Genomic DNA, 26,969 nt, shown 5'->3' on the forward strand with positions numbered 1-26,969 from the left:
CTTGCTTCTCTTATTTTAGTCTGAGGCCCTTCCCTCTCTTTTACTAGCAGTGACTAGTTATTCTTCTTGGCTAGACATCTTGTCTTATTCTGAAACTTCATGCTTTTTGTGAGGGGCAGCATAGAACGTCTTAGAAATCTCAGGCTCTTGCAGGGCGATCAGATCATTTCTTAGTCCCTTTTATCAATGTATGCTAATATACTACACCACAGCTGAGGCACCAAAGGAAAGAAGCTTCCACTCCTTGTTTTGTTTTTGAAACAGCAGATGTCAAGATCTGATTTGTTTTCAAGTTGCTTTTTTACACAGAACAAACATACCAGTGATTATCTTTTACTGTTTTAAAATGATTATCTCCTATCTAGCTGAGAATGTGATACAAAATAGAACTGGAACCTGTGGAAAGAAAACTGTCTGCCAATTGTAAGAAATGCAATGAGCTGTTTCGTTGTTTCTGTACACTGATAAAGTGGGGCTATGCTAGGGTTTAGAAATCACTCACTCAAGAATGCAAACTGCAGGGAGGTGGGAGAAAACAGCTGGGTGTGTCATTGATTACCTAGTTAAAAAGACATAGGCCTACCTAAGCCTATGTCAAACCTGTTGTTTACTAAGAAGCTGGTCAGTCCTCATTCCAAGCACTGTCAGAAACCTAAGGTAAGTTTAATTAATTTTATTAATAAATACCTCTTCCATTTCAAACACTCTAAAATACATTAATTAAAAGTCTCTGTATTACATTGAATTCTGCCATGCTTGCAGTAACTGTGACTGGATGCAACTTCTTGACATCAGTAGTCAAGCACTGACGTGTGACTCAGGTTTACAACACAGTTCCTTAGTGCTGAAGATGCTTCTCCAAGCTCCAAGAGTGGGCTGCTGTCATGTTCTTCTGGCTGGTCTCTTGTTAGGTCAGTGCTCAGGGCAAAACTTTGGTTACTGCGCTGGCTTGAGAACATTGCTCCACACAAGATGTTGTTTAACAACAAGAGAACCTGGGATCGTGCCAACACTTATGGAATCTGCAGTTTGCAGTCTTACCTTTTTTGGTTAGGGTCTCTGTTTCCAAACAGTTGCCATGCTCGCACCATTTTCCGCAGTCTAGCCAAATTAGGTTTAGGCTGGAGTGAGAAAAATTTAGAAGTGCTAAGTCATAAATAAACCAACTTCAGTGCCTCCATATTCGTTTCTCTACTAGAAACGTTCCCATTTTTTTCATGTCTAATTCAAAGTCCCACATGATTTCCAACAGAAGCTAATTTAATAACTTATTATAGTATATTTGCAAAAGGGAAAGAGTTAGGATATTTATTTATTTATTTATTTAAAGTTTTCGTGTTGCTATGTCTTTGCTTTCTTTCCCCCCATTTTATGGCATCTTCAGCTTTGGGGAAGTAGGTGTTTAATCTTTAGCATCTTTGCTCCCGGCAGAATATCTGCATTTACATGTTTTCAAAGTTTTACACTCATAAACTGTAACTACTTTAAATACATGCTCAACTTTAAACATTAGTTGACTCCATTCAAGTCAGTGCAGTCATTCAAATGGAACATGGTAAGATCTTTGCCAAAGTTTTTGCAGAGCAGAGGCTTAATTCTCTCAAGTTTTATTTTACTAATAACAGCTACATAAAAGTTCAAGTAAGATGCAGCAGTGGTGGTTCTATTTCTAACACACGTACATGATATGCCTCTGATAATCCAGAGCATACTGCTCTCTTCTGGTACCCCACACAGTAGTACCTGCATTTCCTGCTGTAGATGGTCAATGTCTGCAAGGGGCATCATGGAAGGTCTTCCATGAGCACATTGGAAGGGCAGCTGGCAAGATGACAAAGCTTCCATGAGCCGACAGCTCTCTTCTGAAGTCAAACTGTCATTAAACTTAATAGCTCCTGGAACAACATAAAATTCTTGCACATGCTGCCAGAGAGAACTCAAATCACCCAACAGACCTCCCTCCACTACTGCTACTTACAAAGAAAATAAGGCAGCTCCCAGAGAAGACAGACTAACGGCAAAAGCTGGCTTAAGGCTTAGCTCAATGATCCACGCTGTTGCATAACGATCAGCTATCCAAAGCCCAAACTGTTTCATCTAATCCAATTCTAACGGATTGCAGGATTATTAGATTCTAGCTTTTCAGATAGATAGTGTTGTAATAGACTTTTTTTTTAGGGCTGAAGATGCAATCAGCTCACATGTCAAAAGATAGTAAAACTAGAAGATAGCCTTTATCAATTCTATAGAACTGATATGAGTTCTATACACTTGCCACTGACAGGCATGAGCTCCAAAAGCAAACGCCAGCCCTGCCAATAAGTCCTTTCTCAAAAGTGGGCACTTAATGGCATCCAGAGAAAATTAAAGCAGAACATTACAAGAAGTGTCTGTTATCTTTAGCTTCCACAGATTCACAAGGCTATCTGCAATCTCTGTCTTGCCTTTTAGCCATGAAAGCCATTCTTTAGAATGCAGTGACACACCATGAAAACGGGCTGTTATCTCCTCATCCCTATGAAATAGTCTGTAACCCTGCAATTCCTGCAAACACACTCTGAAACCACTACCCCAGGAATTATGTCGTAAGGAAATAGCAAGGCTGAAAAATAAATGGAAGAATGAAAGAAATGTAGTTTCCCTACCGTGACAGGCTTGGGAAGCTAACACCTTCAGAAATGTCAGAGGCATTGTCCCTCGTGCTCCTCCCGTGGTCTGCACTAGCTAAAATTAGTAAGAGAACATCATCTTACATTCCATTTAATAGGAAGAACAGGGAGAACTGCAACAAGAATGAGCTTCAAATGACCTAAATTTACATCTCTTGTTTGGTGCTTAACACACTTATTCCCTCCAGTTCTTTCAATAAGCTTTGCATTATTCCAGTCAATTTTAGAAGCAGAGAGCTACTCACCTCAACTTGTTCTTTAATAAACTCCTGAAAAGAAAAAGATAAGACAGTAAGTTGGTATTTCTCACTTTCACTGCCCAAATCCCTCTTCTCCACATCTGTGTATAATTTCAGTTCTGGATACACCCCAGGAAAAATGACGCAGTTGCTTGTACACTGGCCACAGAAAAAGATCCAGGTGCAAGTCCTGATCTCCCCAAGTCTTTTCAGACTTGAATCTAGTGACTTGGTTTCTCTGCATCAATTTCCTTAAAAGGATGAGCAGAAAACTGATTAAACATCTGAAGCACCTACTACATTTCTTTGCTTTTCCACTATTTCAAGTCTGAAACAGATTTCTGTCATTTCTGTTATAGTTCAGGGATTTCAACTATAGGATTGTTTAGCTACTAAAAGAGATGGCACCTACACTGGCCAAGTGACTTCTTTGTCTCTCTTATAAGAAAGATATGCTATACTTTGGGTCTTTAACACAGAAAAAAAGCCAGTATCACAAATTGCTTTGATCCATATCCACAGCTGACCTCCACAATGCTTTTATTGACAGGTTGTCTTTTCCGTCGTAGTTCATTGGCCTCTCTTTCTGTAAAACACAGTGGCACTTTCTTCACTAGAATCAAGTTGTTGATCTCAGGAAATGATAATTCAAGGCCCAGATCCTTCAAATTTTTGTAGCAGCACCTGAAGAAAAAACAAAACAAAACAAAACAACAAGCAAAACAGAAATAAGACAGAAGCAGCTACTTCTTCACAGTTTAAGTATATATTTGTGTAATCTCTGCATTTCTTCCGAAAAGTTTCTGATCTTGAAAATCATATTGAGATTCCAGTTAATTTTTCCCTTTACTCTGCATTCTACCCCAATTTTTCACTCCAATCAACTATACGTATTGTATGTTCCTCAGCCACAAGATCCAGATACAATATTTCTGTACTTCACAGAGAGCTTTACATTATTTAAATGTTTACATTTTTATTTTCTAAAGATGCACAAGATGTCTGATTCAAGGAAAAATTACCAAGTTATCACACAAACAGCAACACTACACATCCTCCAAACATTAAAGTTATGCACTACAAAGACTGCTTTAAGTCTAGCCGGAAAAATGGTGATTTCAGTTGACACGTAACAGCAAATTTTATGACAGAAAAATATTTTAAGAGATTTATGCTGGTCTAAAGAACTCATATCCTGTTAAATAAGGCAAAGAGAGCCAAGGAAAGAACAATCTTTAATTAATCTGACACGTGTCTCCCTATGGATTGAAAAATACACAAAAAAGAGGAGAACTTGTCATCAAAAAGAGAAGAAACTGTCAGCAATCATTATCAAATAGTTTGATGTATGTGTACACTTTGGTGATTTCTACATTAAACAGCAAAACTTCAAAAATCCCCTCTATATTTCACTGTCATGGCAGTTCAATAAGCCAGCAGAGCAAGCAGTGTGTGCTATCAGCTGTAGCCAAAACCAACAGACAAAATACTAAGTGTGGATGTAACAGACAGAAGACAGGGGAACAATTGCAAAGCTGCTGCAGAAATCAGTGGGATACTGTCATTTGGTATATTGTATTCAGTTTTGGCCATCAAAAGTAGATATAAAGATATTCAAAGATTAGTGTAAAAATAATTCAGAGTTGACCTAGGGGCACTGAAAATATTGTGGTATTGGCAAGAATATTATTAAAGGATAGAAACAAAGGCATCCAAATATTGTTGAATTATGAGCAGGTTATATTCTCACATTTTTCATACAGCAGGTGGTACATAATGGTGCTTTACACTTTCCTCTACAATTTCTGGTATTTGCCATTGTTACACAAAAGAGTTACCAAACATATACCAGTGATACTGTTATGATTGGAATACACCAAAAAGGACATTCCACCAAACAAGTGTATCCCTAAAATAGGCAGCAATTTTAATAAAGAGTGATTTAAAAGCTATTGAGTTTGCCAAAGGCATCACAAAAAAGGAGAGTTTGAGAATAACAATGAAGGAGACCTGTGGAAGTTAGCAGAGAACTTCAACTGAACATGAAGAACAACATGGGAAAAAGAAACAAACACAAATGCATGTGGCAAGGGACAATCAGGGATATTTTGAGGAGATAAAAATGATTGATTAGTGTTCAATATGTGTATAACAGATCAGCAATAAATTTGTATTTGGAGCTGGGAGCTGGGATTGTTCAGTCTGGAGAAGAGGAGGCTCAGGGGAGACCTTGTTGCTCTCTATAACTACCTGAAGGGAGGTTGTAATGAGCTGGGGATCGGCCTCTTCTTTCGTGTAACTGGTGACAGGACTAGAGGGAATGGTTTCAAGCTGCGCCAGGGGAGATTCAGGCTGGATGTTAGGAAATACTACTTCACTGAAAGAGTGGTCAGGCACTGGAATGGGCTGCCCAGGGAGGTGGTGGAGTCACGGATCCTGGAGATGCTCAAGGAATGTTTGGATTTTGTGTTGAGGGATGCAATTTAGTGAGAACTATTTGTGATAGGTGGATGGTTGGACTGGGTGATCTTGCAGGTCTTTTCCAACCTTGGTGTTTCTGTGATTCTGTATCTAGTTCTAAACTCTTGCAATACAAAAGTTAAATCTCCTAACGGTAACTAGTACACCAATCTGAAACATTTGGGAAACAGTGCTCATTAGTTAGTCTTGGCAGACATCTAGAATTAAGGAATGCAATTTTGAAGGATTCGCAATACAAGCTTTCCATAGCCCATCCCTCTCCTCTCCAATAGTCTATTAAATCAGTTCCTATATCTATACTATGGGCACTGCACTCCAAGTCCTGGTCTCCAGTCAGCAGGATCTACTGGAGACTTCTGGGACACTCCTCTGGCTCATGCATCAGTTTGGTTTGCCACAGAAACCACAGAATATTGCAGTGGCACAGGGATGGCACACCATGGGGCTTTGTCTTGAGATGTAATGATGAGCCCAAGAAGCACACCTATTTTCCACACTATAGATACAGCCAACTGGTTTCTGCTCAGGAAACAAACAACAGATGTGGTAACCCAGTGAGATATTGAAATCTTCCCCCAAAGTTTAGCACTACTGGCCATTACTAACCATAGAATTCTTCTTTGCTCTTCTGTAACTTCAATTTCTAAAGGGGGAGAGACAGAGGAAGACAGAAATTTCTTCTTGCCACATGCGGCAGCTTCCTTCTCATAGGAATCTGTGAATGAAACATTTAGAAATATGCCTCTTTGAATACTTATGCAGGCATTGCCCTTTATGACCCCATGGTTTGGCATGTAATCCTCTGTTTGGATTAAAAGTGACCACAAAATGCCTTCTCCTGAAACTTGTGGAGGACTGGGAATGTCACAAACTAGACATCTAGTCCCAGGGGAGAAGTTGGTTAATGCCACTTTGTTTTTTTCCCACCGGTTCCAAAAAAGAGTCACCCTAAATAGCAAGAAAAACCTACTGATATATTTAGTCCAACTCACACACAGCAATTTTTTCCACAGAAAAAATCTCTCATAAATGGCATTAAAATACTACTCATTAAGCATCTCTCCCTTCAGTCTTCAACTTTATTCAGTCCCTCACCAAAAGGAGCAGATTTCCTGGAAACATCTCTGCAGGAACTGCACAGTATTTCTCAATGAAAGAGAAAGTCAGTGACTTTTAAGCACTTGATGGATAGTTGTACTTTTTAAACACTGAAACCAATGGCTAATGGGCTTACAGAAAAGACCATTATCCCTTTGCAAACAGTTTCAGAATGTAAAAATTTTAGGCTTCAAGTGTGCTATTCAGCTAGAAAGGAACCAAACAAACTATGCTCTTTAGTCTGCACCCAATGTCTTATTCTTCACAGCATAATCACATACTCTTACTGATGTTTTTCTATTTCCTGTTCATTGTTTTTCCTATCTGTCTTCCTACTCTTTCATTACATCAGGCCTATTTTAATTTGATAGGTCTGTGTGGGTAGGGTGCATATTTTCTATTTCTGGAAATACCGTAACAATTTTCAGCTGCCAATACTATGACTCCTACAAATATTGAGCGGCTGCACTCTGCTAAAGATCAAGGTCAAAATGACAAATCAGTATTCTATTGGTTCCATATAGCCAAGATTTATTCTTATGACAACTTAGTAAGTGAGCTTTCCCTTTAAGACAGCTCTTGCTTGCACATTCCTGTGCACTACCTTTCCTGAAACAATCTGCATTCTCACCTGCAATAAGCTGCTCCAGGCGGATTCGTTCATGAGCTGCATGTTGGTCCACCAAAACCAAGAGGTTTCCACCTAAAAAAATGTACCACAAGAGATTAAAAATAGGTAACTTTGTAGCCACCAACCATGCAGGTTGGAAAGAAGAATGACCAGTAGGTTGTACAGGTGTGAAGTGAGGGGAAGACCAGTGGCAGAACAAAATCACTACAGAACTGAATGGAATGATCCGAATGAGTAATTTAAATTAAGGCAATTAGAAAATCTTGTCGATAGGAGTCTTCATTTAATTTCAGAACAAAAGCTGAGGTCATCAACAATGGCTCTGTTTAATACTGTCTTTAAAATGTTACAAAAATTACTGATTTTGAAAGCCTTTTCTACACAGCTTCAGTAAGCTGCAGCAACAAATATATCCAGACACTGTGAAATCAGTCTGAAAGATGTTAGTAATTTGAGTATAATCTATTTTTATAATACTAATCTCAAGGTAATAGGAACATTCAATGATGTCCAAAATAAAGAGAAAGAAGATCCAGGAAATTTCATACGAAGAACTAACATTTTCCTCTACTCACAGTATCATCTCAAAGCAAGAAACAATACAAGCAGGTCTGTGTTCTCTCTGCAGTTTAAGTGCACTTGAGAGCTACCTTAGTACCTATAGCAGCTCTTACCTTCCTTTTTATCCATTTCATTCCTGGTGTTGATTACACAAGCAATGAATTTATTGTCCACTTGCTGAAGAACCTGAAAGATACTCAGAACAATCACTACCCAGTTGTAAAAGAAAGAGGTATTAGCAGGGGGACTAGAAATACGTCTTTTCTAATCTCGAAGGCTGAAAGAATTTGGCCTAGAAAAACCAACACTGTGAAATTATATAATTATTCTTTATAATGCAGTGAGGGGCTAAATATGGAAAAGGCAGCAATTCTTGTAGCAAGGCTAGAAGACAACACTGAAAGAAGGTCAAACAACCATAATTTGTCATGAAACAGTTTAGACTGGAATAAATAAGAAAGTTGCACATCCAAAAAAATAATCCTGAATCTGTCTTTTGAAAGAGAGTTACAAGCACAAGAGCTGTTAAGGTGGAAATTTACAGAATGGTGGTGTAGAAGCCTCCTGGAGCTGGGAATCAAAGCTGCTCACAGCTAGGAGGATATAAACAACCTTTTATAATTTGAGCTGTGTTTAAGTGTTTGTGCTAATCACTTGTAGTAACCAGGAAGCAACTTCTTCACTCTTTTTCTTATGCCTAACTTGCTTTTAAGAGTTGAATCTAACTTCCTCCCAAGCAGCGTACAGCAACCAGATCTACAGGTGGAATACTGAGCAGCAAAGCATCATGCTTTCAGTATCTAATTTTTATATTTAAATTAACAGATGCAAAATAAGGAAGGAGTCTCCCTGAGTCAGAGGTACAGAGCTCACTGTGAACACTGTCAATGCATGTCACAACACATGCATTATCCACCTCTGAGGTAAAAATGAATAGATGATCCTATTTCTTAGAAGGGATACTAGACATTCATCATTTTTTCTATTCTTTTCCTTCTGTTTCACAGCTTTCTTCTCCTGCCATTTTGAAACACAATTTGTTTCTGCAATAACTTTATTTCTCTTGTTATTTCTGCACATGCGATGTAAAGAAGGGAGAATCATTCCCATCCTTCTCCACCCTGACCTTAATATTACCATGTCCCACCCAGTCAGAACCTGCAATTTCAAAGTCAGCAACCCGATCACACAAGAATAACGCCAGTTTGCAACCTGTTAGTCATTAATATGTAAGAGAGGGAGAGAATTCACTTTAAGATTTCTATAAATGCCAAGAATGTAAGCTGAAGCCATACATTTACATGAGCTTTTAAGTTAACTATCAAAATATACAATGAAAAAGCATTAAAATAGTTAGACTTCATGTTACAATGTTATTTTTAAGAATCACTTTTCAGAGCAGATATAAATCTTAAAAGGAAATTTCAAGTCTTTCCAGGAAATCTAGGACTTGCTTCTGAAATCACTCTGCTTAAGAATTAAATTTCTAAAGTCAATAAACGTAGAACCATAGGACACAGATTTCAGGAGCATACCAACTAGCAAATATTTACAAGAAATATAAAAAGCCGCCTGTTGAAATATCATTTAGTTAACAGTGTTTCAAAGCAGCAGCAAAAAGGCTGCTTCTTGATTTAACCATGCAGCCAAGGAATTTTAGTCATTTTGCAGATAGATGATTATCCTGATATTAAGACCTGGCTTGACATATGTGTCTGATGATATCACACACCAAGATTTCTGACTGTGTTTGTGAAAACTAAGGATATGATCTATTTCCCTAGATACCTCACTCCTACAAGGCAGAGACATCAGAAAATCCCAACGGCAGAGTGGGAATTATAGCATGAAAACTAGCAATAGTTCATATTGTACCTGCATTGAATGAATCATGTCTTTGGTAAAACGATAAGGATACAAAATATTATGAATTTTCACAGCAAGATTCTCAGCCTGACCGTTGGTCACATCAACAGCTATCTGTAAAAAAAAGTGAATTACATGAATAGTTTATAGGCTCAAGCCACCTATGATGAACGTGGGGAAAGAAAAAAAAATAAAGTCAGATTTGGGAAAAAAACGTTCTGGAAATAGCTCTTCATATTTTGACAAACCAAGCTTTCCACTCAATCATAGCACTAGTTAACGATACAATCTAGCAATCCCTCTGTTTCCATCCCCACTTATTTTCCCATCTGGGTATTACCTGCTAACTTCAGTGCATTCAGCTAATTGTGAATACCTATCAGAAAACCTGATGTTGACTACCAGCTAGGTAGGCTCCCAGCAGACTGAGTCACAAAAAATGTATCACCCTATAATGACTCAGAATCTGTCACTGTAACAAATGAATAGAACTGTTCCTTTTCAAAAATTCACCAGCAGGTGGTTTGTGACTCCATCTCCATTGTGTGCAGGTGGAAATGGTTACATACGTAAGTTTACACACTTACAACATGATGATTAAAGATAATACTGCCTCATGACAACAAAGGAAGTCTTTCTAAAAGTTCCAACACTGTTTCCCTCTCACATGCTAGAGTCCCGCTAGGCTACAAAAACAACTACAGTAAACTAAACGTCTAAGACCCATTGCATCCCAGAGGAGAAAGATGAGTTGTTTTACTCTGTCCACAAAGAGGACAGACAATATACTACCACTTTGCCATCTGACAACTTTTTAATTTTAAGATGAATGTTTCTGTAAAGAAGAAGATAGTTTACAAGAATGTTTTGCTTTTAAAATGATGGAAGGTAAAAGATTAGCCCAATATCTGCTTCTCCAAATGGAATACATGCACAAAAATGACTTGCATATAAACCACCTATAAAACATAATTGCAAGGTCTGTAGTCTAAAATTTCACTGAATAAATTATACAGAACAGTCACAATACTTGCAGTTTTGGTCCCCATATCAGATAAAACAACTCCTGCGTTGGCATGAGATGCAAGATAATGCTTACCTCTGGGCAGCGAACAAAAACAGGATTATCCCATTCTGAAAGCATGGACTGCAGAGACTCGCCTTCACTGCCTGGGAAGGGACACACAGATAATACAGGGACTACCATGAGCTGTCAGCAGAAGGTACACTGGGTACCTCTAACTCACACGAGTGTAATTACATTTTTTTCCTTTAGTAAAATGGGAGAGTGTACAGATAAATAATGGAGCATGAGAGTGGGCTTCTCTATTGTTTGCTTTATCTAGAAGAGACCCTGTGCAGCTTCCTGAGCATGCTGCAGCACAATTCCACAGGCCCTGGAAATGAGGAGGGGAAAAAAAAAAAAAAAAAAAAAAAAGAAGGACCTATTTAGCTACCCACTGCTTCTGGACAAAGCCAAATACTTAAAAGGTGATTTCATCCATTCTACCACAAAAAAAATGTGTGGATTGAAGCTATTTTTCACATTCCAAGGTTGGAATGAGTACAAAGAAAGGACTAGGTAATTATTCTTTAAACTACTGGCATCATTCAACAAAGAGCTGGTTATTTAATCTGTAAATAAGTACTACCCCCTAAACTGCCTTCAACCCTCAAAGAAGTTTTTTTTCCAGTTCTAGATCTGAGATGACTCACACAGTCCCATTGTTAGCAGACCTTGAGTAATTCTGGGTTCCTGTTGGGACATCTGGGAGAATTCTTTCACTTGTTTTTACAGCAGTACACTGTGTCCTGGAAAGCTGGCCCTACCTCTCTGATCCTGACTTGCTAGAGTCTTCTCTTTTCGAGGTCTAGGAAGGAAGGGTAGCACAATCTCACTTCTAAAGGGATGGCACCTGCACTGAAACCCTAAGAACAACATAAATTTACTTCTGCAGATTCATCAGTGTGCAAAATTATAAAAGACTATACAATTACATTTTCATAAATGAATGTATGCTTAGCTCTGGGCAAATTAGACTCTTATGCTGATTTGGCAATCGATTGCCAAAATTAAGCAATTTGAGCGATTGCCAAATTAAGCAATTAAGAAATTGCAGCACATACATAAAAACTGAGAATTATCAGATACACTTGTAGCTGGAAATGTGGCTTCTGCAAGACTGTCATTCTTAAAAACTGGATACAGCCTTAATCACATAAAAATTACTTCAAGAATTAATGCAATCAGAAGTGTTATCCTAAGAGGAAAGAGAGGGCATACAGACAATCAAAACACTCTGGACTTCCCTCTTTTCAGGCGTGGCAGAGCTGTCAATCCATTACCACCACAATCAATAGTTATCAGCAGTTATCAACACCTTGTAAGACTGAAAACTACAAGCCAGTAAGACCACGTGAGATATCAAAGTTAGCCTAACAACATGTTCCTACCCACCCAGAAACCTGCGCTGTTATCAAGATTATTAAGTGGCTCAGATTTCCAGCACAGTGGTAAACATTTCACCCTTCCTTCGGTACAATTCAGGTTTCTATTCTTTGTGAAATAATAATGAATTAATAAAGTTCCTTTCTACTAAGAAATTAAGGGTGTGCATTCAGGAAACATGGCAGAGTGATAAAGCCAAAAAAAAAAAAAAACAACCCACTGACTGTGTGCTGATAAGCTCAGTAGGAAAAGGTTCTATGAGGTCCTGTGGCCAGTCCATAGACTCCTGACTGTTGGCTTTATCCCAGAAAAGCCTGGTGATGGTTCTGCCCTGGGGACTGAGAATCCTCTCAGAAATCCAAACTGGCAGTTCAGCACAGGAAGGTAACTCAGCATCCAACTGTCACAAAACTCAGCCACAGATCTCTTACCTCACACAGGACAAGATATAAGCCCTTATGCAATTCCTGGTGAACTAGGACAAAATTAATAATTCCATTTCATTCAGACTTTGATAGAACTCTTACAGTTATTGCCTCAAAGAGATATTATCTCTCAAGTTCACGGAACTATCTATCGTTTGTGTAAACAGGAGTCCAATATTTTATATGTGTCACAAACAAAGAAAAGCATTTCCCTCCTTGTTGTAGGGAAAATCCTTGCACGGGACATACGTTGCTCATGAAGTTAGGATTTTCTTGTATGAAGGCCAGTGAGAATTCAGAGCTCATAGAGATTTTATTAAAACTATTATTCTGACAGGTAACATCAGAAAAGCTGCCAAGAATAACTTCTCTACTTTATACATGCAAACCGTACACAATTAGAATACTTGAATATTGATTTTCACTTGCCTCAATTACATTATCATCATATTGATGCAGAATATTGATGCAGAACATTGGATTGTTCAGAAAGTCATTTGATTATGAAAAAAAAAAACCTTGATTAATTTTCTTGTAATGGTCAGCTTAATCAGTTCAAAGATGCCTAAGTCTAACCTACACAATCTTACATTTCTCTTGAGCACATGGAATACATGACTAGACAAGATGGCAGTACTGCTGAGATGGAGAGGGAGGATATCCATAATAATCATTAAGGTCAGAAAAGACCGCTAAAATAACCTAATCCAACCATCCACCTACCATCAGAGTTGCCCTCTAAACCATGTTCCTCGGTACCACATCTACACATCTTTCGAACACCTCCAGGTATGGTGACCTCACCACTTCCCTGACCAGTCCATTCCAGAGCCTCACCACTCTTTTGGAGAAGTTTTTCCTAATATCCAGCCTGAGCTTCCCCTGGTGCATCTTGAGGCCATTCCCTCTCACCCTATTGCTAATTACTTGGGAGAAGAGGCCGACCCCCACCTCAACACAATCTCTTTTCAGAGAATTGTACAAAGTGATAAGGTCCCCTCTGAGCCTCCTCTTCTCCAGACTAAACAATCCCAGCTCCCTCAGCTGCTCCTCATAAGGCCCGTGCTCTGGCCCCCTCACTAGCTTTATTGCCCTTCTCTGAATGTGTTCCAGTGCTTCAATGTCTTGTAGCAAGGGGCCCAAAACTGAATACAGTACTCAAGTTGCAGCCTCACCAGAGTACAGGAGGACAATCACCTCTCTCCTCTTGCTGCCTACACTATTTCTAATTCAAGCCAAGATGCCATTGGCCTTCTTGGCCACCTGAGCACACTGCTGGCTCATGTTCAGCCAAGTGTCAACCAACACCCTCGGATCCTTTTCCTCTGCAAAGGATATGGATCCCCTGCAAGAGGATATGGATTATTCCTATGTCTTTCCATCTGCTTGCTACCAACCAGTGTAATTTCCCTAAACTTCAATACACTATTTTTAATAAATCAGTGGCTTTGAAATTTAGTCAGCTACAAAACACTATTTTTCAATATAGTCACCTCCATTAGCCATGCATTTTTGCCAGCAATGAACAAGAGCCTGCATGCCATACTCATAAAAAAATCTGCACCAGTGGAGGTGACACACTATCGCTGTTACCACTGCTGAAAGGCACCACCCACCATTTCACTGTGCTCACAACCACTGTTTGGTCTCTATAAACGTTCATCGACAGTCAGTGAATTTCAGTGGGTGCAACTTTTTCCACATGGAGGAAGTCAGTTCCTCCCCTTTGCTTCATACGCACTCCCACGTCAGAAACCATTTTATCAGACTGCCCCTTTGCTGCCATCTATCGCACAGCAACAACATGTAATGGAATATTGGTGAAAGGTTCAACCTTTTCTACCATGCCATCAACATTTGACTCTGATGTTAGTTATGGGCCAGCATAATAAAATAGGAGGAATTAGTTTCAGAGCAGCCTTTGTATATGAACACAATTATTTACGACAGTAATTACAGTACATGTAATGATGCTTAGTGAAAACTAAGTGCTGACATTTCTTTTCACTATTTTATTAAAAACCATCTTAACATTTTAACATTGTTTGTTTTATCTCCACAGTCACCAAGGCATTCTGTTTTCCAAACAGCTGCTATGAATAAGGCCAAGGATTTTTCAGCATGAGTGTCAGGTGCAGCTAGCAAAATATTCTATACACCTAGCAGAACAAATACTGTTTTCCTCATCCCACTTTTATGACAACAACAAATCATCTTACCATTCTCTGAGACAACATTCACAGCCATTGTTGTTAAATCTTTAATGCAGGCAGCTGGAAACTCTTCAGGAGGAGTGTTGTAGGTGCTCAGTCCCGTTGTTTTATTGATGTAGACTGTCTTACCCAATAAAGCATCAAAATCTTGCAGCCAATCTGAATTACGCAAATCATCTCTGGGATCACCTGTACTTGCATTATCTCCAGAGAATGCCAAGTTACTTGGGAAGGTCGTGCAGTGAACCTCAGGATCTTTTACATTTTGTTTTGATGATTCATCTAACATACTTTCATCTTCACAGATGATGTCAAAGCCATCTTTTTTTGCTGGAAATGGTAAAACGCTGCTTGCAGAGATTGTGTACTCTCCTTCAGTGCTGCTGAGTGGTGATAGGCTAACGGTACATTTCATGGATTCTGATCTCAAATCATCTGATTGTGGACAAGCATCCCCCTTAGAAATGCTGAAACCATCCCTCATTTCTTCCACTGAAGATTTATATCTTTGACAAGGGTTATACAAAAAATCATTATTTGAAGATTCAAGATCAAAAGAGTGGTTATCTTTTCTACTTGAATCTGTTTGGAGTTGTTCACCCAGCTGTTTTACTGCTTGGTGATCAGTTTTCATTTGGCACAGCTTGGATGATAAGGATCCTGGAGATCTTTGACTACTCGTGTTTTTTTTACTAACCTCTGAGTAATCAGACAACGTCAAAGGGCTGTGACAAAGGTCTTGTCTGTCCAGTGAAGTTTCTCCACTGCAGAGTAAAACTTCATCCAAAGATTTCAAAACATGGCTATTATTATTAGAATCCAAAGTTGGAGTCTCACAAATGCTCAAGCGACCATGACTGTTATTCTGACTCCTTGAAAAGTCACAATTAGCTTGTGCATTAAGAACTGGGAGACAAAATTCACTCTGCTCTGGTAATGGTGTTGGTGGCGTACACTTGACACGCCCATAATATCTCCTGAACTTTTCTAATGAACCCAGCTGCGTAGATAGGCTCAGCTTCTTGCAAGGCTGTGATCTTGGCTCAGCTATTTGTCTTCTAGGACTTTTTACGGCTTTACTGTGAGGAATATCTGAAGATGTTGCCAGCGGCAAGTCTGACACAGTTGATGTTTCATAATGTCTTTTACTGGTGGCAGTGGACATGTCTCTCCCATCACGTGCTTGACTTGGCAAACTTCTATTCTCCGACTGCTCATTTCCATCAGCCATGCCTACTTCTCTGCTGCAGAGAGGTATATATTCTTTATTCACATTACTGGAAATATACTTAGCATTTAAAGACTGAATTGGCAAACTCACTTTGTGCATGGAAGTGTGCTTGGCACTGACAGGGCAAGCTCTATAGTGCATGTTTAATGCAAGATTTGTTTCTGTTTGTTTATGTTCACGGGGTGGCTCATTTTGCACGACACATCTTTTGAGGCCTAAGTGAGAATGCACTTTTTCTGGTACTGAACCAACAGTCCGTCTTCCAGCATTATCTATTACTTCAGTTGCTTCCCTGTCTCCTTCTCTTACATGATGTAGTCTTATCAATGAACTTCCATATATAGTTTCAGATTCCCCTGCTGTTTCAGTAGGGTCTTCTCTCTCAGATCGCCACTGAATAAAACCATTGTTTGAGATACAAACCGTGTTGCTTTTCTGCACAACTTTGTCTTGCTGGTTTCCTACATCTTTTGCACAATTCTCAGCACCACGCCGCAAGTCATCACAATCATCTTTTTTCATTATTTCTGATCTGGCTCCTTCAGTCAAAGAGGAATGGAGATTTTCTGAAGATTTCAGATGAGTATCACACAGTTTTTGGGAACTGATTGTGTCTTTTGGCTCCTGTTCCAACATATCAGATATAATGAAATTAGATGTGGTGTCATCTTTCTTGGACAGTGGAATCTCTGCTTTTTTGTTTCTACATTGACCAGAGAGTTCAGCAATCTTCTGATTTGAGGAAATTTCAGTTTCCTGTGTATTTTTATTTGACTCTGTAGGATTTGAAGATTTTTTTCCCACCATGGATTTTCTTTTGACATCTTTTGATTGCAATTTACACACTTCATAGGAATCTATAATTTCATCACATGCTTTCTTAAAGTTTTCTTGGATGCTCTTATCCTCAGGGAGTGTGGATTTTGTAACTGGAGCATTATGCAAACAAAAATTATTATCCTCATTAAACTCTCTGATGTCCTCACAACAAGGTTCGACAAATAAATGTTCTCTTTTCAAAAACATTTTCACTCCTTCCTCTACACAAGCTAGAAGAACATCCCAGTTCTGGAACTCAATCAGAGTTTTTGCAGGTTCTAGAGACACATCGTATTCACTGTACGCACAGGTCACATTGAGAACAAAGATCCCATACAGCTCTGGGCCACAGCGAAGGCGACCAGGACTTGAGGAACCCTGTCTGCTCACAGGGACACTTTTTGCCTTACAAATGACACTTTCTTTTCTTAATAAAAAGTCAATCAGTTTATGTAGTCTTGTCTTTAAAACAAGCCTTCTATTGACATACAAGAATTGCATATTCTTATTGTAATGTCCTTCAGTACTGATGTAACCGCTTATCTCAAATCCCCCAGACTTATGCTTTATTTCTCTTAACTTCTGAGATCTGCCCAGTCCATATATTTGACAAAAACGAGAGTAAACATCTCTTGTCTTAGGGAGCTGAAGCACCATAGAACAAGAAATATCATTCCTTAAAGAAAGTGAAACAGAGGGATGCATCAACGATATAGCCTCTACTTTCTGCCTCACCCTCTCAAATTCCAGCACAGGATCCATGCACCTCCTCCTCACTGGTAACTGATGGAACAGATTACACACGGTCACTGTCGTTCCGCCACTTGGCCTGCTCAATTCAGCTTCACAGACTTCTAGTGCATGCCCATTGTGAAACAGTTTCACAAAAGTTTTTGCTGTCTTGCTGCTCTTAGATGAAACTTCCACAACACTGGCCATGTTTGCTATGCTTGCCAGCGCCTCTCCTCTAAAGCCGTAGAATGTCAGCTTCTCTAAGTCTGCCACTGAGCTGCACTTACTAGTGAAGTACCGCTTTCCCATTTTACTTAAGTCCTCTCTCCCCATGCCGGAGCCATTATCCACCACCTGGATCTTAAAAGCTTCCAAATCCACCCTAACAGCTACACACGTTGCTTTGGCATCGATGCTGTTGAAGACAAGCTCCTCAACACACTGCCCCAGCGAGGTGACCGCCACTCCAGAGCGCAGCCTGGCTTGCACGTCTTCTGCCAAGTGCTTGATCATGGCAAAAGCAGGTAGGAGAGCAACTCGGCAGAGTGCAGGGAGATCACGGCTCCGTGTTCTTGATAACAGCTGTGCAGGTGAGGAGGGGAAAAAAATGGAACAACAAAAAAAGGAAAAGTGGAGAAGATATCGAAGGCTTGATTTTTTTTCTCTGGTATTTAAAGGCCCAGCCTCTGAGTGCACATCAGCTGGTGCCTCCAAAGCACACGGCCAGAAGCCGGATCCGTGCACCCAGCAGCACACCTGCTTCCCAAATGCAGCGTGAGTTAAGGAAGATCTGACAGCAGTGAGGCAAACTCACACGGCCTGCAAGCACAGGGCCTCTGCTCCCGTTAGTATCGCAAGTAGGCAATAAGCATCACCAAAGGGCTGGGCTGCGAGCTGCCGTCCCCTCACTTTTACCTCTTTCTCCTCCCGTTACAGTAGCGAAGCAAGAGAGCGAGCTGGGGGAGGCTGCCACTGAAGGAAAGCCCGCTCGCCCCAGCGGTCCCGGCAACCAGCGGGCCCGGAGGGCGCGAGCTCCCCGCCCCGCCGCCGGCACTGCCCCTCCCGGCTCGCGGGGTTGGGGGCGGGGCGGGGCGGGGCGGCCCTTCAACGGCCGCGGCGGCCCTTCAACGGCAGCGGCTCGAGCCCAACCGTCGCTGCGCCCGGCACGCGGCGCCCGCTTCGGAGCAGCGCAGAGACGCAGCCGGGTGGGAATCACAGTGCGCATGCGCGCGGCGCGCTGGAGGCTGGGCTGCGGCTCGCTACACGGAACCGCGGCTCCGGGCGGGCGGTGCACCATGGGAGCTGTAGTTTCCTACCGCTCCCGTGCGGACAGAGAAGGAGCGGGGAGACCGGCCCCGACAGGGTGCCACCGCCTCCAGACAGCCACACTGAACTCAAGCAAGCTCCAAGTACCTTTATTCTAATAAAAATAAACTTCTGTGCGAGTAAAGAACACAACAAATTGCTTCGGAGACATTTAGGTCACAACAATCTCATTTTCGGCAGTATTTACGGCTGGCGCCAATTCTGCAGTTTCCTCCACGCGAGCGCAGCGTTACAGCAATGCCATACGGTACTCAGCACTGCCGCTCACAACTCAGGCTTTCGGGGACCGGAGGCTGTGCTCCTGGGCAGCCTCATCAGTACAGACAGCATCGAGCCACACTCCACCCGTCAAAGCGACGCAGGTGTTTTAATACTACACAACAGTACAACGAACCAATAAGTTAGAAACGTAAGGAAATACAGTTCTCTAGAGCCAGATGTCAGCTGTCTGAGCGGCTGGGAGCTGGGGATGGATGCTCGGTGGGGGCAGCCCGTGCCCCAGATTGGCTGCTTTCTGGACAAGGTTACTTGCGGATCTGGAAGTCCGTGTGTTCCAGCGCCGCAATCTCCTTCTCGTTGGTGAACTCGGCCCGGCTGATGCGGGACTGGGGGCTCCCGATCTTCCGCAGCCACTCCTGCAGCTCCCGCACCCTGGCGGCCGGGCCCTGGGCCTGTCCCTGCACGGTGCCATGGCTCGTGTTCTGCACCCAGCCAACCAGCCCCAGCCGCTTGGCCTCGCTCTGAGGAGATAACGCAGACGTGAGATGGCTCCGGATTGCTGGAGCTACCAACAGCGGGCAGCGCGATGCTTACAAACCCCACACCGCATCAGCTAGCCCGGCCCGGCCCGGCCAAGGAATCCCTGGATCCCCGTCCCACCACCCCGCAGCGCACCTGGGTGTACTTGCGAAAGAAGACGCCCTGCACTCTGCCCGACACCTCGTAATCCACGGACACCAAGCCCTCGCTTCCAGCCATGGCCACCGCAACCCCAATCAGCCGCAGCCGTCAACCCCCAGCCCCACGGCGCACGCGCAGCGCGGTTGGGGGCGGGCCTTCGCTGCCGCCCAACGACCAATGAGGAGCAAGCTCCGCAGGGAAGGCGGGGCTTTCCTAACCGCTTCGTGAATAATACATGAGGCTCCCTCCCGCTCTCCTCACTCGGCCATAGAGACAAAGTCTTCCAAGCAGCAGAGCGTCCCCACTCCTCTTGAGAGCCTCTTCCGCGGAGCGTCAACCGATGCGCGGCTGAGGACCCATAGAGACGAGCTCAGCGGCTAGAGCGGCACAGGAACTGGCACCCGCGTGCCGGTCTCCAGGCAACAGCCGTCAACACGGCGCGGCAGGATCTCGACGCCGTTCTGCTAGGCCTGCAGGCGGGGCCGGGCCCGGGGCCCCTGCCCTTAGCTCGGCCCGGCCGCTCCCGGAGCCGCAACGCAGATGAGCGCCGCGGGCGACTCTGCAGGTAATGGTGGGGCGGACCCACAGGGCCTCGTGTTCGGTGCGCTCCCGCGGGGGCGGCGGTTCGGAGACCTTGAAACTGTGTTCCTCCTTAGGGAGGCTCTGCGTGGGCAGCCGGCACCGCCATGCAGGGGTACGGGGTCGAGTGAGCCACGGAAAAGCCTTGGTGAGCTGATTGGGCCGCCTTCTGACGGGCGGCGCCCGGGCCGGGACGAGCCTCGGTAAGCGCTCCCTGCGGGCATAGCTGCTTCCCTGGCAATGAGGCTGGTTTCCACAGTGACAGGACAGGGCTCAGAAAGAACCCAGAGAAGTTAGAAAACCTTTGGCAATATTCTATCTAACTTACAAGTGTAGGCTGCCGGGAGGAAATTTTACAGGCTGAAAGAGTTGGGCTGATCAGCCTGGAGAAGAGAAGGCTCTGAGGTGACCTGAGAGCTGCCTGTCAGTATTCAAATGGGAGGAAAGAAGGGGACAGACTTTTTAGCAGGGTCTGGTGACAGAACAGGGGGAAATGGCTTCAAGCTAAAAGAGGGTGGATTTAGGCTGGATATAAAAAAAATATATATATATTTTACAGTGAAGGTGGTGAGGCACTGGAACAGGTTGCGCAGAGATGTGGTTGATGCCCCATTCTTGGAGACTTTCAAGATGGGGCTGGATCAGGCCCTAGCATCCTGATGTATTTGTGCATATCCCTGTTCATTGCAGGGGAGTTGGACTAAACGACCTTTGAAGGTCCCTTTCAACCCTAAGAATTCTATGATTCTATGAAATCTGTCCAGTTTTGGATGTAGTAGTCTGTAATGATTTTGCTTCTAACCTCAGGCTCTTTCCCAGGTACTGAATGGCTGAGCTGCAGCTGGCTTTGTTTCCATATGTGCATTCTGTGGTAGCAGCTGCTAAGCTCTCAGTGACTGACAATTATGATTCTAAAGTCTCAGTACATCAGTCCTCTCTGGAACACCTAAAAAACAATTGTCAGCATGAATTCCTATCAGATAAAGAGGAAAACCTGAAAAATCCCTGTGCCCGAAAGAGCCGAAGCTATTCATATTCTCTTTCTGCAGAAAGCAATAAGCACAGTTCCCAGCATGGAGGCTTCAGCTCAGCTGGGCTGCAAAACAAGCATCTTGCCAGCCAGGTTAAGACTCTGCCCTCTAAATCAGTAGCCAAACGGAAAGAAGGAGTGGATCGTTCCTGTCCTCTGAAACCAATTTTTCAGCACAACACTGGGAGCCTTCCTGCAGTCAACACAGGACAGCTCGGAAGTTCCCCATACATGGAGGAGGCTCTAAATAGTAGGACTAGCTCAAAGAGCAAAGGAAAGCATCTGCCAGGGAAGCCTCAGCTAGCTGCAGTGCTTCCTCCTTGGACAGCAGAGCCTAAACAGTCAGATTCCTCTCTATACAGGAGAGATCTGGCTTATATCCTAAGGCTGGAGGCAGATGGACAGACCCTGGAAGAGGAAATCCGAAAGAAAGAGGCTCTTCTCAGAGAGAAGCTGAGGAGAACAAAGGAGGAGCTTAGGAGGATTCAACGAGAGAAGGAACTGATGGAGGCAGAGGAGAGAAGAGCCAGAGCAGTGGAGAGGACTCGCAGGCGAAAGGCCATGTGGCACCCTGGAGAGGAAATAAGATTTACCATCAGGACGGGTGATGGGGATTTTAGTGGGGTGCAGTCTGCAGAGGTCACTGTCCCGAAGATTGGCACTACTCTCCATCCCCAAGAGCTGGCTATGGGGAAACTGAAGAAGGAACGGTTGGTGGCCAGCAACAACAAAATTCGAGACCGCATACCGGTGCAGAGTTTAGCCTCGTGCTCAGAGCTGGCCTTAAAACATGGCCCTTCTTCCTCTGCTCTCTCAGACTGTGGTGACAGCATGCCTGCAGAGATGCTGTATACGCAGGCTGCCAGTCCCATGGAAAAGGGGGAGCTTGGACAGTGCAGCTTCTGTGGCCGCAAGTTTCTCTGCACCAGGCTCAAAAAACACATGAATATCTGCAGCAAGAGCCAAGGCTCTAAAAGGAAAACATTTGACTCCAGCAAGGCCAGAGCCAGAGGCACAGACCTGGAAGAGTTTCAGCAGTGGAAGAGTTCAGAGAGACCTCAGGTAATTTGCAGTCCCTTAGCCTTCCTCAGTTCACACACACTACTCACTTTCCTCCCTCCCTGAGATCTAGTTTTGAGACATGAGCACCCTCATGAGAACACAGGGCTGAGGAACACAACCCAGCCACTGCCTCTGGAAGACGTTTGCCTTCCATATAAAATCTAATAGGTTGGGTTGGGCAGGGGGATGAGAGGGTGTTGTTTCTGACTTGTCTGACTGTTTCTGACTTGTGACTGACTTGTCTTTGTAATGCATCATGGGGGTACTCCTGGAGAGAACTTGCTCCTTCTCATAGTCAGAATGCTCGTCAGGGCAGACTGGGTCTGCTGTGGTAAAGATCTGTGACACTGGAGGGCTGTGGGGAACTGACTGAAAAAGCAGGTAATAAAATGGACTAGCAATGAGGGCAGTGGAAACATGCAGGTCTGTTCCTTCGGAGCAGCTGTAGCATTTTGCTTAAACTAGTGGTTGGCAACCTTGCACATGGCATGGGAGTTGGAGCTCCAGTATCTTTAAGATCCCTTCTAACCTAAGCCATTCTATGATTTCCTTGGTGCTACTGCCTGCTTCTGTGGTCATTCTTAAGCTGTTTTCTAGGCACTGATGTCTCCATCAGTAACTATCAAACCCTCCTTCGTGCTTGGTGGGATTCAGCTTCCCTGGGGGGTTTTGCATCAACAGAGAATGCTCAGGGAGAGGTGTCTAGAATTGGACCCTGAGAGCAAGGCTGAGGATGGAGGCTGACAGCAGTGCCAGTTGCTCTGACTGCATTTCCCTTCTGCAGAATAAGCCACCCAGAAGAAACAACTGGAGGCAAAACCATGAGGCTTTCATCCAGACCTTGCGCCACGCCCGGCAGGTGCAGCAAGTGCTGTCCAAGGGAGGGAAGGTATCTGACCTGCCTCCGCTGCCTCCCATTGAAAATCCAGACTACACTGCCTGCCCCTACTGCAGACGCCGCTTTGCACCCCAAGTAGCTGAGACACACATTCCCAAATGCAAAAACATCAAGAATAGACCCCCATTTCCTCCGCAGAGGAAACGCTGATAAGGCAGCTTTCTTTGTTCTCCACACTGGCTGTGAGTGTTGAGCAAGATTTACAGTAAGCAAACAGTTCAGGACATATAGGCAGAATATAAGTTTTATACTTAAATCTGTGAGTTGGAGTGGGATGCCCTTCTGAGGGCCACCTTCTCCCAGCAGGTGAGCTCAACAGGAAGACCCAGTCTACACTGTAAGGATGTCACTGTTCAGTCTGCTGAGCAGGAAAGAAAGGTTGTTGCTACAGGCTGACAGCATGAAGCAAAGGAGCAAACCAGCCATCAGAAAAGTCCTTAAGAATCATTCTTTTCTTGTAGGCTGCGGAGACTTAACCTTTTTTCATTGAAAATATTTTCCCTGATGTGGGGATAACTGCTCTCCTTTAGCTCATCACTGGCTGCAGACTTTTATTTTTTTTCCATAAAAGCAAAGAGGAGTGCTGTGCCTGAGAGAAACAGCTGGGCCAAAGAGAGCATCTGGCTTTTGTATGCTTTGTTGCTCTGTAAATGCAGGTGTTCACTTCTGAACGGATTAACAGCAACAGTGGTTCTGGCTACCATAGTCTTTCTATTTTAATTACCTACAAGAACTGGGAGGTGTGGAGTTCCCTTTTTTTTTTTTTTTTTTTGCCATAGAATGGATTCTGCATTCTATAGTAAAATCTAGCATTTAGGGCTTTTGGGAAGCACCATACACAGGCTGCTGTGTTTACCCTCCTCTGTCTATGATAGATGACAGGATCCAGAGCTACTTCTTGATCATTTCTCTTGCTTTTTCTCACTTGTTGAAGTGCTGATTAGTTGAATAATAAAAACTGCAAAGGCAGGGTGATTTTGCACTTGTTCTGCATCAGCCCAAGAGTTGTATTCAGATGATTTTCTGGAACATTAATGACAATCCTGGGACCATTTCTTACCAGCAGAAGAGCATAACATATTACCAATTAGAAATCTGGCATCGTGTGGACATAAAAACTGATGACGTTATTTAATTAGGAGAATTGGAAGCTATATTATTAAATACTTCCTCAACATGTGAACCTCAGGCTCAGAAATTCATGAGGGTAGAAGAGCTAGCAGCAGCCGCACTTACGTGCAGGTCTGTATGTCAATTCACGTACATAGGACAGCAGAGGTGCTCTGCACAGGCCAGGCCCTTCGGGCAGCAGAACAGCCATGTCAAAGTGATTACTTACTATGTACAATAACTGGAAAAGTCTTGGGAAAGAGGAGAAGAATAAACATTCAATTAAAGAATAATACCACACAAGATGAAAAAATAGGCCACGAATAAGCTTAGACTGGAAATTAGTTTTCTAATCAGGAGAAGAGTGAGGTCATGGAAAAATCTTCCAACTAGGTTAGCAGAGGCAAGGAACCTACATTGTTTCAAGATGGACTTTGAGAAAATCACAGAAGGGACTGTACTGCAGGAGTTAGAAACAAATGCTTTGTATCATAGTTCATTTCCATCTTCAGGCTTGTGATAAAAAGTGCAAATAACACACTAGCTATAGTTCTGTACTTCAGTGCATCAGGACCAGAGAAGGAATTTCCATCTCCCCGATTCCTAACGTAGAACAGCTACAGCTAACAACAAATACAGTAATAAAATAACCAAGCAATATACTAAGGAACTTCACAACAGGCAGTGCAACAGGTAAATCAACAACTAGATTTAATATTAAAGAGATGGAGATTTCCTGCAGGCCAAGATAATAGGGGCCTCAGAAACACAGGGCTTTAACCCTTCTTTAAGTCATCTATTTGTTTGCATCTTGGATGCTGCAAGTGTAAGGCATTATGATGAAAATATGCCCCTTCCTGAGGGAGGTGAAGGGAGTTGTTCGTTATTTTGGCCTTATGCTGAAGGGCTTAGTTTGTCACACACTATTAAAGGGTCTTTAGGGGGAACAGATATCCTACAGACTTAAAAAAAAAAAAAAAGGCATCTGCTCCAAACTGTAACAGTTGCTGCGTATTTGTCTATTTTTTCAGATTCGGATTTTCAGACTAGTCTAATATTAGACTATTTCTGTTTTGTAAAAAGTTGTTTTAAATGGTCAGAGTGTTTTTTGTTCTCAAAGTAAGAACGACTACTTTGTATGAGAAAGTTGCAACAGGAAGCAAACAAGGAACAAAAAAAGTTCCAGCAGCTCCTTTTGCAAATCCTTCAGCAATGCAGCGCCAGCTCCTCACAGGAGCCTGAAGAAAAAAAAAAGACAAAAAAAAAAAAAAAAACCCGGATAAAAAGCAACCAGATTCAACTGGATTAGTAAAAACCTGAATCTGAAGAAACACTCCAGCCTGCAATGGGTGGACCAGACTCCTGAAAGAAATTGGAGTGCTTCTGACCTATAGACATGTGGGCAGAGATCCCAATCCTGTGGCACACCCTAGAAAAACATGAAGGTCCCAGAAAGGGTTAGTACTGCACTGTCAGCCAGGTATGTATAAGAATGTGCAAGCCCAGAGAAGAGAGAAAAACAGACCCAAATCAAGGGAAAAGACTTGGCTGTATCCAAACTGACTGGAAAATAAGATCAATGCTTTAACTTCAGAACTTACTAACATAGGGGATTAGAGGATAGCAAGAGGCAACAAGAAAAGGGGTAGGAAAGGAATAAACTGGAAGCTGTATTCCCACAGTCTTGAATTAATGAAAGATGTTACTGAATTAAAGAGTAGTTAAGAAATTCAGTACCACTTCCTGTCTTGCAGTATTGATTCAATTTTCCTTGCACTATGTTTTTTTTGATTGTGTTTAGTGGATCCTAAAAGTCAACAAATGGTTACTGGGATACAGTGACAGATCCACATAGAAGGGCTTATGATACTGTAAAATAAATCAATTGGGGACTTTCCTTAAGCAACAGGCAAGGAGCTAATGCTGGGACTGAAACTGTAGATTAAACAAAAGTAGTTATTGAAATTAAATCACCACCCTTCCTTCATGTTTGTTTCAGAGCTAGCCTTGAGCGCTTCACTGTTTCGCTGAGGTAATTTTTCAGGTAAAGTAAGACAGCAGAGTTTTACCCTACATTTTTGCTGTCACAGTTAGGGTTACCCAAGCTATGTTACTCCATCTGGCTCAGCTTCCTCTACCGTGGTACAATCCCATTCTCAGAGACGTCCTGCATTTTCACTTTCTGATTCTCCTCTGAACGTTAAGCTTCTGACCCTCTCTGCCTCTCCAGGCATTTCACAGTTTACAAAAATCCCCAATAAAAGCTTAGAGATGACAGACATTGTGCAGTTTGCTGAGCTGATATTGGTCAGGTTTTTACCTCCATAGACCTCAATGCTCAGTAAGAGCTGTTCAAGAGAAACAGGTGCTTCTTCCCTGTGAACCTCTCTTCCTGTTACTCATTTCCCACTTGGCATTAAAACTGTTGAAAAACCGCACACACAAAGGGCTCCTGACGTCACTAAGAGATACAGCAATAAAAAGGCCTTTTTCTTTTCTTTTTTTACTAAGAATCAGAGAACATGACATTTTTTTCCCGTAGCAAAGGAACCTGTAAGTCCTCTGGTCATCTTTCCAGGACATACAAGAAAAAAATATATCAAACAACAGAATGCCTCTGATAATATATGCATGTTTCCCCTTCTGCAAA

General features: G+C 42.7%; 3 protein-coding genes across 12 annotated transcripts in view; 1 reads left to right on the forward strand and 2 right to left on the reverse strand.

Moving 5' to 3' along the window:
* Positions 1–658: 658 nt before the first annotated feature.
* MLH3 (mutL homolog 3) lies at positions 659–18,661 on the reverse strand. Of its 4 annotated transcripts, XM_019615752.3 has the most exons (13): positions 18,330–18,660; positions 14,639–17,996; positions 11,376–11,474; positions 10,645–10,715; positions 9,555–9,659; positions 7,793–7,865; positions 7,119–7,190; positions 5,996–6,104; positions 3,436–3,592; positions 2,915–2,938; positions 2,646–2,724; positions 1,744–1,895; positions 659–1,121 (listed from the first exon to the last, which is right to left on the reverse strand). In XM_019615752.3, the coding sequence occupies exons 2-13, from the start codon at positions 17,925–17,927 to the stop codon at positions 1,038–1,040; spliced, it is 4,314 nt and encodes a 1,437-aa protein (XP_019471297.2). In that variant the 5' UTR covers positions 17,928–17,996; positions 18,330–18,660; the 3' UTR covers positions 659–1,037. The 4 variants fall into 4 exon arrangements, with proteins under 4 accessions (XP_019471297.2, XP_085081450.1, XP_085081449.1 ...); XM_085225324.1 differs by lacking the exon at positions 1,744–1,895 and having other exon boundaries at positions 18,330–18,661; XM_085225323.1 differs by lacking the exon at positions 11,376–11,474 and having other exon boundaries at positions 18,330–18,659.
* Positions 18,662–18,808: 147 nt separating this feature from the next.
* ACYP1 (acylphosphatase 1) lies at positions 18,809–19,799 on the reverse strand. The gene is made up of 2 exons (XM_003206596.5): positions 19,635–19,799; positions 18,809–19,480 (listed from the first exon to the last, which is right to left on the reverse strand). Exons 1-2 carry the CDS (start codon positions 19,716–19,718, stop codon positions 19,265–19,267), a joined length of 300 nt encoding a protein of 99 aa, XP_003206644.1. The 5' UTR covers positions 19,719–19,799; the 3' UTR covers positions 18,809–19,264.
* Positions 19,800–19,901: 102 nt separating this feature from the next.
* Positions 19,902–26,969, forward strand: part of ZC2HC1C (zinc finger C2HC-type containing 1C) — a 52,157-nt gene continuing 45,089 nt past the window's right edge. For 3 of the 7 annotated variants that reach the window (XR_014883658.1, XR_014883657.1, XR_014883656.1), the window contains exons 1-3: positions 19,902–20,205; positions 20,297–20,422; positions 21,039–22,311. Coding sequence is in view for 4 of the 7 variants with exons in the window: in XM_010711740.3 (XP_010710042.1) it covers positions 21,046–22,311; positions 23,096–23,359 (1,530 nt within the window). In the remaining 3 variants the exon portion in view is untranslated. Of the gene's footprint in view, positions 20,206–20,296; positions 20,423–21,038; positions 22,312–23,095; positions 26,059–26,969 lie in introns of those variants that run through there. The other 4 variants (XM_010711740.3, XM_085225334.1, XM_010711741.3 and 1 more) reach the window with 4 other exon arrangements.

This window comes from Meleagris gallopavo, chromosome 5, assembly GCF_905368555.1.
Source record: "Meleagris gallopavo chromosome 5, MGAL_WU_HG_1.1, whole genome shotgun sequence".
Lineage (NCBI taxonomy): Eukaryota > Metazoa > Chordata > Aves > Galliformes > Phasianidae > Meleagris > Meleagris gallopavo.

Excerpts from the sequence above, each read along its gene's own strand:
- MLH3 (XM_019615752.3), bottom strand. The coding sequence starts at position 17,927 with ATGATCAAGCACTTGGCAGAAGACGTGCAAGCCAGGCTGCGCTCTGGA. Across the intron at positions 9,660-10,644 it reads TTTTTGTTCGCTGCCCAGAG|ATAGCTGTTGATGTGACCAA; the intron begins GTAAGCATTATC and ends TTTTTTTTACAG. Across the intron at positions 3,593-5,995 it reads GAGCAAAGAAGAATTCTATG|GTGCTGCTACAAAAATTTGA; the intron begins GTTAGTAATGGC and ends TTTTTTCTTCAG.
- ACYP1 (XM_003206596.5), bottom strand. The coding sequence starts at position 19,718 with ATGGCTGGAAGCGAGGGCTTGGTGTCCGTGGATTACGAGGTGTCGGGC. Across the intron at positions 19,481-19,634 it reads TCTTTCGCAAGTACACCCAG|AGCGAGGCCAAGCGGCTGGG; the intron begins GTGCGCTGCGGG and ends TTATCTCCTCAG.